The following is an 11,315-nucleotide window of genomic DNA, read 5'->3' on the forward strand; positions in this document are numbered from 1 at the left end:
AAAATTGGGAAAGGAGTCCGGCAAGGCTGTATACTGTCGCCCTGCCTATTTAACTTATATGCAGAGCACATCATGAGAAAGGCAGGGCTAGATGAATCAAAAGTTGGAATTAAGATTGCCGGAAGAAATATCAACAACCTAAGATACGCAGATGATACCACTCTAATGGCAGAAAGTGAAGAAGAACTAAAGAGCCTCTTGTTGCAGGTGAAGAAGGAGAGTGCAAAAGTTGGGTTGAAACTTAACATTAAGAAAACCAAGATCATGGCATCTGGCCCTCTCAATTCCTGGCAAATAGATGGGGAAGAAATGGAAGTAGTGACAGATTTTATTTTCCTGGGCTCCAAGATCACTGCAGATGGGGACTGTAGCCAAGAAATTATTAAAAGACGCTTGCTCCTGGGGAGAAAAGCCATGACAAATCTAGACAGCACACTAAAAAGCTGAGATATCACCCTGTCCACAAAAGTGCGTATAGTCAAGGCTATGGTCTTCCCAGTTGCAATGTATGGCAGTGAAAGTTGGACCATAAGAAAGGCCGAGCACCAAAGAATTGAGGCCTTTGAGCTATGGTGCTGGAGAAGAGTCCTGCGAGTCCCTTGGACTGCAAGGCGATCAAACCGGTCAGTCCTAGAGGAGATCAACCCTGACTGCTCTTTAGAAGGCCAGATCCTGAAGCTAAAACTCAAATACTTTGGCCACCTAATGAGAAGGAAGGACTCACTGGAGAAGAGCCTAATGCTGGGAAAGATCAAGGGCAATAGAAGAAGGGGACGACAGAGAATGAGGTGGCTGGATGGAGTCACTGAAGCAGTAGGCGTGAGCTTAAATGGACTCCAGAAGATGGTAGAGGACAGGAAGGCCTGGAGGAACGTTGTCCATAGGGTCGCGATGGGTTGGACACGACTTAGCAGCTAACAACAAAAACAACAACAGTTCAGGGCCATCTTACAAAAACTCCGGTATCTCAGCTTCTCCAGGGAAGGGCTTTTCATGATGGTGTATGAGTTAGTGTAGTTCGTGAACTCAAGCAAGCTATCAAAAATCTGGAAATCAAACAAGATTGGGCTGCTTTTTCCAAGAACGTTTATTTCAGCCGCCAAATTTCCACTTTTAAACGGCAAGACATTTATATAAAAAAAACATGCCAAAAATCCAAAGGGCATTAACCTTAGAGCGCTGCAATGGGCTTTCCTCAGCAGTTTTATAGGGCCGATATAAAGAAATAGGGTATGAGCTGAGACTGGGTCCCTGTGGACAAGGGGCCACTGAAACTGCAGCTCACCTCCTGTTATGCTGCATCTTCTATAAGGACTCATGGATTCACTTTATAAGAACTCTCCATAAAACTTTATCTGTATGTTTTTAAAATCTTACCTCTCCCCCTGGATTCTGCCATTACTCCAAGGAGGAGAAGAGAGGATGTGTATTCAGCCTGCTGGGAGGCTGTCTTCAAAGACCAGGAGAAGTACCTTTGAACTGAGAACAAGAAAGGAAGGGGGGGAAGAGATCTGGTTTGTATCTCAGATTAGAATCTCTAAAGGAAGGGAGCAATAGTCATAAAGACACGGGAAGACACCTCTTTCCCACGAAAGGGTTTGACACCTAAGTTTAATTGATGTGGGTCTGACCAAATGGGCTTGAGGGGAGGGGGTTGAACCGGGAACTCTTTATAAAGTATCAAAGTGTAACACAATGCCAGATCCTGTCTTGTATTTCCACAACTGATCATGTCTTAGTAAAAACTCCTTTTGGACAAGACCTGACTCCAAGAGTTCTTTATTTCCTAAGATGTGGATTGGGGTGGGTCCTGACACCTCTTTTAGGTGCAATTACAGTTATCTGATCAGTACAAAGTAGTTTCTCTGAATGAGGCCAAATTTTGTTATGCTGTATGCAAAACTACTGCCCATTAACTTTCTTTTGTTTTTATTTTTCTCTATTATTATTGCTTTTAATGCTTTTATTTGCAATACTGGTCTGTGACTATAACAAAAATTGATTGCAGCATCTCCAACTTACAAAATCTCTCTGTTGGAAAAGACTTAAACTCTTCCAATAACTGAAAGAGGTTAGACAGAAACTTAAGGTCTGCTCACTGTTATTCCAGACATGAGCAATTAGGTGGCCCAAATCTGTTGAACTTTTGCAGCATAAGAAGGTTGAGATGGTTCCCTTCCTTCTCCTCTGGATTCCTTCTCCAAAAGAACTATGATTAATGGATCCATTTCGGGACCCCTTACCTGCCATGGCTGCAGTCTTGGAGCCCCCAAGATCTTTTCTCCCTCCTTTCTTCTCCTCCTCCTCCTTATTCTGGAGGAATATGCGACATTACAGACTTGGGCCACAGTCTTCATGAGACTGTAATGTTTGTAGAAATTTGTGATCCGGATCCTGTTCCTTTTCTCCTGGGTCTCCAGTGGGTCTATTTGAGTGCATCTTCTCCGGCCTTTGACAGAAAAGACATCTTTTGAAAGAGAACAGTGAAAATAATGATCTTCAAACCGTTTTTCCACAAAGAAATGGGGTTCAAAGGCATCATCTTTTGGCCTTTTTCTCCCCAAAAAAGCAAAGTTCCAAACACTATGAATGTATTTCAGAAGTCCACGTTTATTTATCCTGTACAGTGCAAGATTTGTGAGGATCCAGACTTTCCCTTCAATGGGTCCTGGCAAATCTTCAAATGTTAAATGGAAAGGAAGAATTCTGTCCCAAATGGAAAGATCTTTTGTGAAGTGAACAAAAACATTGACTTGTCTCCACTTGGAGAGGGCATCCCTGAGGGGAGCTGCATGTCCACTTGTTGAGAATTGTTGTGATATAACAGCACAAATTCCATTGCTGACAAGCATAGGAATAAAAGTCCTGATGAAATTCTCCCCATTATCTGTGTCTGAAGCAAAGAGGCCAATCAGGGTCCATCTGAAATGGAGCAGCAGCTGGACAATTGCTGGGTACTGGAACCCTTCTCTGGGGGCCATCCGGTAAAAAAAGGGGAAATGATGTTTATCACTTAGAGCCTCTGAAGCAATTTTATCACTGATCTAAAAAAGTAATGAAGAATGGTGTGTTATAATGCGGCTCAGATCAAGTCCAAAATATTACTTATTGACAAATCCAACTTTGTTCTGATTAATGTATTAGAATAGTTTGTTCCTTAGATGTTTAAAACACTGAAGACAGAATATTAAAAAGACTGTCTATAAAAATGGAAAGCAAAAAACTAAGCAAAAAACAAAAAACCAATAAAAATGCAAAGCAAATTTCTGTATCACCACTATAATTTACTGCAATTAGACTCAAATTTACAGATGTCAGATAAAGTATTTTGATCTAATAAAGGGCCATACATATTATATGTTATTCTTGAGGACTGCACCATCTTTCTCTGCTTCTGTATCCCGGATTCTTTGTGGAGCAATCTTTTTAGCTTCTTTTCCAATTGTACAAGAGACAGAGAGACCACAACTCCTAACAGAAATTGTCAGTTGTACAACCCAAGAAATCTGTAATTAAAATGTTGTCTCTTTTAACAGACACAATTTTGGGAATATGCCAGTTTCAATAGCCTTAATTTTAAACAAATAATTATATACACTGAATTTATACAAAGCAAAAATTGTATAAATTCACAATTCATCTCCAAGGGAAGCAACTGAAGTCCTTTTATCCTCCCAAAAGATAATCCTCAGATTCTGTGTTTTTCCAGTAGTGGCATTTATTAAACGCAAAATATCAGCTTGATATAGGAATATCAATATGGGTTACTTTGGCCTTATATTCTTTAATAACTGGGGATAAGGAAGCTGGAGAGCTATGTTTTTTTTTTAATTTTTAGCACTAGATAAACTCTTGTCTGTGCTCTAAAGGAGCTCTTTTGATGATGAGGGATCCAAGATTCAGCCTCAGAGAAAACTAACGCAGGTAACGAAAGGTGTTATGTGCTCTTCTGGATTACCATCAAATAGGTATTTATGGCTAAGATGTTGTTTTCCAAAGACTCTGACTTTTGAATTTTATTTATTAATAATCAGACAATTACTATGACAGTAGGCTCCACATTTTCTTAGCAATTTACAGCATCCAAATCATGAGTATCATAATAATATTGTATCATCAGTGTAAATCAGGGTGTTTCGATATGTATTTTTACCATAGATATGTATACTTCAGGTTCCTTCATTAGTGCAGGCAAGTCATTAATATCTAGACTGAATATCAGGGGTTCAGATATGCACCCTTCCCTTCCCCCTTGGTAAGTTTCGATCCTTCTTCTTGTGGCTCCAGTGATCCCAAACCTCCTTCTCAAACCAGGGATTGTGGAAAGGGCTTGGATCAGGGCCAACAGGCTGAGCTCCATTTTAAGGGCAATCAATTTCCTCCATAATATTTCTCCTTTCACCATGCCAAATGCTGCAATAACATCTGTAAAGCCAGCAATCAATGGTTTACCCAGTTGACATATTTTGTGATTAGATATTTTAAACCAAATCTTTTGTCAATATTAGAATATTAATTATGCATTATTTATTATAAACATTTATATATATTTCAATTCTACTTAAATGTTCTTGTTCCTCTGCAAGTAATGTACTTTTCTTCAACCCTATCTCAAATTTACCTAAGAGGAATATGAGATATATTTAAGCCAGTGTATCTATTGGATGCGGTGGCTCAGTGGGTTAGGACGCTGAGCTTGTCGATCAGAAGGTCAGCAGTTTGGCGGGTCGAATCCCGAGTGCCGCATAGCAGAGTGAGCGCCTGTTACTCGTCCCAGCTTCTGCCAACCTAGCAGTTCGAAAGCACGTAAAAATGCAAGTAGAAAAATAGGGACCACTACGGTGGGAAGGTAACAGCGTTCCATGCGCCTTTGGCGTCTAGTCATGCCGGCCACATGACCACGGAGACGTCCTCGGACAAGCGCTGGCTCTTCGGCTTTGAAACGGAGATGAGCACCAGCCCCTAGAGTCGGAAACGACTAGCACGCATGTGCGGGGGAACCTTTACCTTTACCTTTTTATCTATTGGAGTAACTGGTCTATAATTGCTAGAGACCTTTTTATTCTATTTTTGATATACATAGACAGTAATATTGCCAACTTGAATCCAATTGGATAAGGCATATGTTATTGATATGTGAAATGAACATACTAATGGAGGACCGCCAAACCTGGATATTTTTTCAATAGTTGAATATTTGCTAGAATATCCTGTACAGGGACCTTATGGCTCATCAGGCCTCTAATGGTGAATTTCAACATGAACATGATAGATTAAAACATACTTGAGAAGTTCACTAATATTCTGAAAAACAGCTTTTGAATTCCACGGAGAAGATAATATATATATATATAATATAAAGTTGGAAGGGACCTTGGAGGTCATCTAGTCCAACCCCCTGCTCAGGCAGCAAACCTTATACCATTTCAGGCAAATGGCTGTCCAGTCTCTTCTTAAAAACCTCCAGTGTTGGAGCATTCACCACCTCTGGAGGCAGGTTGTTCCACTGGTTAATTGTTCTGACTGTCAGGAAGTTTCTCCTTAGTTCTAGGTTGCTTCTCTTCTTGACTAGGTTCCATCCGTTGCTTCTTGTCCTGCTTTCAGGTGCTTTGGAGAATAGCTTGACTCCCTCTTCTTTGTGGCAGCCCCTGAGATATTGGAAGACTGCTATCATGTCACCCCTCACCCTTCTCTTCATTAAACTACACATACCCAATTCCAGCAACCGTTCCCTATATGTTTTAGCCTCCAGCCCCCTAATCATCTTGGTTGCTCTTCTCTGTACCCTTTCTAGAATCTCGACATCTTTTTTACATCGTGGTGACCAAAACTGGATGCAGTATTCCAGGTGTGGCCTTACCAAAGCATTGTAAAGTGGTATTAGTACTTCACTTGATCTTGATTCTATCCCTCTGTTAATGCAGCCTAGCACTGTGTTGGCTTTTTTGGCAGCTGCAGCACACTGCTGGCTCATATTGAAGTGATTGTCTACTAAGACTCCGAGATCCCTCTCACAGTTACTACTATTGAGCAAGGTACCACCTATACTATACCTATGCATTTGATTTTTCCTGCCTAAATGTAGAACCTTACTTTTTTCACCATTGAATTTCATTTTGTTAGATAGTGCCCAGTGTTCGAGTCTGTCCAGATCCTTCTGTATCTTAAGCCTATCTTCTGGAGTATTGGCTATTCCTGCCAGCTTGGTGTCGTCTGCAAATTTGATGAGTTCCCCATCTATCCCCTCATCCAAATCATTAATGAAGATATTGGGCCCAGAACAGAGCCCTGGGGCACCCCACTACACACTTCCTTCCATGTAGATGCGGTTCCATTGAGGACCACACGCTGAGTACGGCCTGTCAGCCAGCTACAAATCCATCTGGTGGTAATGCTATCTAACCCACATTTTTCTATCTTATCAAGTAGTAGGTTGTGATCTACTTTATCAAATGCCTTACTGAAGTCCAAGTAAATTATATCTACAGCGTTCCTCTGGTCCACTAATTTTGTCACTTGGTCAAAGAATGTAATAAGATTTGTCTGGGATAATCTGTTTTTGACAAACCCATGTTGACTTTTAGTGATGACTTTGTTTGCATCAAGGTGTTCGCTGATTTGTTGTTTGATTATCTTTTCCAGAATCTTCCCAGGTATTGAGGTCAGGCTGATAGGTCTGTAGTTTCCTGGATCTATTTTTTTCCCTTTTTTGAAGATGGGAACTACATCAGCTCTCTTCCAGTCCTCTGGTAGTTCCCCAGTGCTCCAGGATCTTTGAAAAATATAGTTCAGTGGTTCTGAGATCACATCTGCCAGTTCCTTGAGAACCTTGGGGTGTAATCCATCTGGTCCTGGTGATTTGAACTCGTCTAGGCTGGACAGGTGCTCACTTACCATTTTCTTGCCTATCTTAACTTGCGTTTCTATTCTGTTTTTTATGGCACTGGTTTTGGTAGGTTGGACTGTTTTTTCCCTTTGTGTAAAGACAGATGCAAAAAACGAATTAAATAGTTCTGCTTTCTCCCTATTGCTTGTCACCTTCTTGCCACTTTCCCCCACTAATGGACCAATCATTTCCTTAACTTTTTTCTTGTTTTTTATATGTTGAAGGAAGCATTTTTTGTTATTTTTGACTTTGGTCGCAAGTTCATTTTGAGCCTTAGCTTTCCTCACTTCATCTTTGCAGGCACGGGCTATTTGCTGATATTCTGACTTAGTTATGTGCCCCTCTTTCCAATTCTTATACTTGTCCTTTTTATCTTTCAATTTATCAGAGAGTTCTGGTTTCTTTTGAGAGCTGTTATTTTTCTTCTTTGTTGGTATTGTACTAGACTGGGCCTTTATTATATCACTTTTCAAAATTTCCCAAGCTTCTTGAGTTGTTTTCCCCTTTAGGATTCTCATCCATGGAATTCTTCCCATGGTCTCTCTAAGTTTATTGAAATTAGCTCTTTTAAAGTCCAAGACTCTAGTTTGGCTGTGTTCTATTGCTTGTGCTTCCAGAATGTTGAATTCCAATATTGCATGATCACTTCCCCCCAAGGTTCCTGTGGCTTCGACACCGTCTATCATTTCATCTCTGTTTGTGAGAATTAAATACAATATGGCTAATCCCCTAGTTCCCTTCTCTACTTTTTGGGAGAGAAAGTTGTCTGCTAGGTTTGACAGGAATCTGTTTGATCTTCCACTTCGTGCAGAGTTTGTCTCCCAGTTGATATCAGGGTAATTAAAGTCCCCTATTACTATTGTGATGTGCTTCTTACATACCTTAGTTAGCTGACTAGCAAAAAGTTCATCTATTTCCTCTGCTTGGTTGGGCGACCTATAGTATACACCTATGGCAATGTCATTTTTCCCCTTTTATATTGACCCAAATGCTTTCAGGTTTACAGTTTTTGTCATTGTTGTGCTCTATTTCTGTAGAGATAAAGTTATTTCTTATATAGAGAGCAACTCCTCCTCCTCTTTTGTTTAGTCTGTTTCTTTTAAATAGTTTAAATCCCTCTAGCTGTGTGTTCCATTTGTAGGTTTCGTCCCACCATGTTTCCGTAATGGCAACAATATCATATCTGCCCTCATTTACCTGAATTTCTAGTTCACCCTGCTTACTGTTCATACTCTGTGCATTAGTGTATAGACATTTGAGTCCTTTATGACTGACGCTGTGTTTACTTGCTGCATAACTTGTGTGGTGCCTGGCTTCCCCTATTTTCTTAGATTGCCGGGGACAGTGATGTACTGTATCAATTAACTCACTATCCCCGTTATTTAGTTTAAATGTTCCTCCAAAAAAGCTGTGATTTTATTGCCAAGTAACTCAGTCCCTTTCTTGGATGGATGCAGACCATCTCTTTTATACATTTTTTCATTGGACCAGCTACAGACATCGTGAATAATATAACCAAAGCCTTCTCCTTTACACCACTCCTTTAGCCACATATTAAATTCTGCTATACGCTGGCCTTTTCCATTTTGCTCCTTATACACTGGTAAAACCTCTGAAAAAGTAAGCCTACAGCCTATTCTGCTAAGTTCCTGCCCCAAGCTCTGGAAATCATTCTGCACAGAGAGTACATCTTTTTGGGACAGATCATTAGTGCCAAGATGTACATTAGCCTCCACATCACAGTCCTTGCTGGCATTCTTGATTATTTTGGAAATACGCTTCTTGTCCCTACTGGCAGTAGCACCTGGAAGACACCTGACCTCTTTCAAAACCTCTGTGTCCTTTCCTAAATTTACATCCCTTATAATTGAATCACCAACCAGAAGGTGGCTTCTCTTTTTGGATGCCTTTCTGTTCTTGCATGACTGGTGTGTAATACCAGATTCACACTTCTCCCTGTCGAAAACAAGTTTTTCATCTTGGACCACGATCCCCTGCTTATTTGAGTTATTATCACAGATACCTTTACCTGTCTCCTTAATGTCCTTATTAAGGTCAGAAAGGGCACTGTATCTGTTGTGCAGGGACACAGCAAAAGCTTTGGGTTTATGGTTCACAGATCTCACCCTGCCAGATCCCACGGTTGTCCACACTGCCCTTCTCCTGCAGGATCTTTGTGGTAGAGGGGGCTGATAGCACGGAGGCTCAATAGGGTAGAAGGGCTGAACTGGACACCTAATTTCTGCCTGAAGAGCACAGATTACAGACCCTAGATAAATAATCTGTCCTTGTAGACTAGTGATTTGTTTACAGACAGGACAGTTTCCAAGTTTGAAAAGGGTACTGCATATTGGAACTATTGCTAACCATCCACCACTCCATTCATTTTACCAGATAGAAAACACAAACACACACACACAAACCTGGGGGACTTTGTAGGTGTCTGCTAATGTTGATATCTGAATGGAGATGTCCCTTCTAGCTACATCGAGAAGAGCCAGGAGGTTCTCCTTCCTTCCACAGCCGTAGTTGGGGACGTTGGCTTCTCCCGTGGAGAGCATGTCCAGCAAGGCGTCTGAAGTGCGTAAAGTGCTCAAATAGTTGTCGTGGATGTTGTACCCAAGTGTGAGATTGTGGAGGAGCTGGGTGTTCTTGTTGACCATTTGAATGGCAAAAATTAATCGTAAGATATATGAAGAACCATATGTATTCCTGTTGTAAAAAAATGTTCATGCTACTAGATTCAACAGCAACATCAAATACTTTTTTTAAAAAAAAAGTAACCCCCTTTCTTTCCACCAGCCTACCGAGTCTTAAGCTAAAATTAATCCAAAAGCAATGGTCAATTATGCAAATAGGGAAATGGGCTGAGGAGAGGCAGCTACAACTGTTTCAATAACTACTTAAACAAAATTCACTATTCAAGTGATGAACTCAGGATTGAACCAAGAAAGGAAAAAAATCTGGATTTCCTTCAGGGTTGTTTTCAATCCCATCTTTAGATTTCAGTGTCTTCCACAAAATAAGACAAAAGAGGGAAGCCATGGAAATCAAAACCATTCAGGACATTAGACAGGTCCTGCGGTGTAAAAGTAAGAGAAATAAAAAGAAAAAAGAATTGCCAATGGAGGAAAAGCAGCCATCAATACGAAGGAGACTGACTGGAAGAAGCCATGTTGAAAGGTAATTCTCAGAATCCATTTATATTTCATTCCTAACTCCCTATCTGTGCAAACCTAAATCTCCCCCCCTTACTGGATTTTGCCATTCCCAAGGAAGGGAAGAGGAAATGTTAATTGGCCATCCCTATCCCTTAGGCGCAAGGTGGTTTATTCAGCCTGCCTGGAGGCCATCATCAAAGACCAGGGAATGAACCTTTGAACTAAGAAGAACAAAGAAAGAGGGGGGATTCTGGTTTGTATCTCTGACTGGAATTTGAAGGGGAGGAAGCAACGATGTTGTAAATGCATGGAAGTTCTCTTTTCCCACGAAGGGTTTTAACACATGAAACTTAACTGATCCGGGACTGACCGAATGGACTGAGGGGAGGGGGTTTTACTCAGGGACACTTTAAAAGTATCGATCTGCAACACAGTTTCCAGATCCTGTCTAGATTATCCACTGCCAACTATGTTTTAGTAAAAGTTCCTGTTTGGACAATCTTGTCTCCAAGAGTTCTTCTTTCCTAAGATGTGGATTGGGGTGGGTCCTGACAGCAACTTTATATGAAATATTTCTTTTGCAGTTGTGTCTCTACTAATGAGATGGTCTCCTGGCTTGTAATGCTCTTGCGGATATTTATCAGCCATGGAAATCAAATCTTTCAGGAGATTAAACAGGTGCTGCAATAAAGGAGAAAGTGGAATAAGAAGAAAAGGAAGTGTTAATTAGCAATGGAGGGAATGTAACTCCATCATTATTAACGACTTACCAAGGAGATTGAATAGGAGCACAGTTGAAAGGCAACATTATATCTGATACTACTTTTATAGTTGTGACTGCACTAATGAGATGGTCTCCTGGCCTGTAATAGCTCCATGGGTTGTTTCCATCCTGGTGCTCCAAACTCAGTGGGCACTTCATTCCAGGCTTCCCAGAGACAGGCTGGGGCACCAGCAGCATCAGAAGCAGAATCAGGAGGTCCATAATTCATGGGGTGAATCAATCTGATAAAAAACAGAGAACCACTCAGTTTCATCCGGAAAGGAGAGAAAGGTACAATCAAGAGCAGAGCCCCTACCTGTCCCAAATCTTGTTCCCAGAGATCTTGACCCAAGGAAGTTATCCTTTTCTGATACAAGATCCTTTGCATGTGGCTTCAAACTGATGCCTATATCAAAGTCAAAAAATGGAGAAATAACATCATAAGTCTCAAAGGCCCAGATAGTCATAATTACAAAGGAGAAGCAGCTTCTCCTCTTGGGATCCT

At 40.8% G+C, this 11,315-nt stretch overlaps 1 protein-coding gene across 1 annotated transcript in view; it reads right to left on the reverse strand.

The window, feature by feature from the left end:
* The window catches only part of LOC310648036 (vomeronasal type-2 receptor 26-like), a gene marked incomplete at both ends in the record, with an annotated part of 41,311 nt that extends 30,279 nt beyond the window's left edge, over positions 1-11,032 (reverse strand). Inside the window, 3 exons of the mRNA XM_083375666.1 lie at positions 2,244-3,044; positions 9,310-9,598; positions 10,818-11,032. Coding sequence (XP_083231792.1) covers positions 2,244-3,044; positions 9,310-9,598; positions 10,818-11,032 — 1,305 coding nt within the window. The remainder of the gene's footprint in view (positions 1-2,243; positions 3,045-9,309; positions 9,599-10,817) is intronic.
* Between the last annotated feature and the right edge of the window lie 283 nt (positions 11,033-11,315).

The sequence above is a fragment of the Vipera ursinii genome (genome assembly GCF_947247035.1).
Source record: "Vipera ursinii genome assembly, chromosome: 17".
Classification (NCBI taxonomy): Eukaryota; Metazoa; Chordata; class Lepidosauria; order Squamata; family Viperidae; genus Vipera; species Vipera ursinii.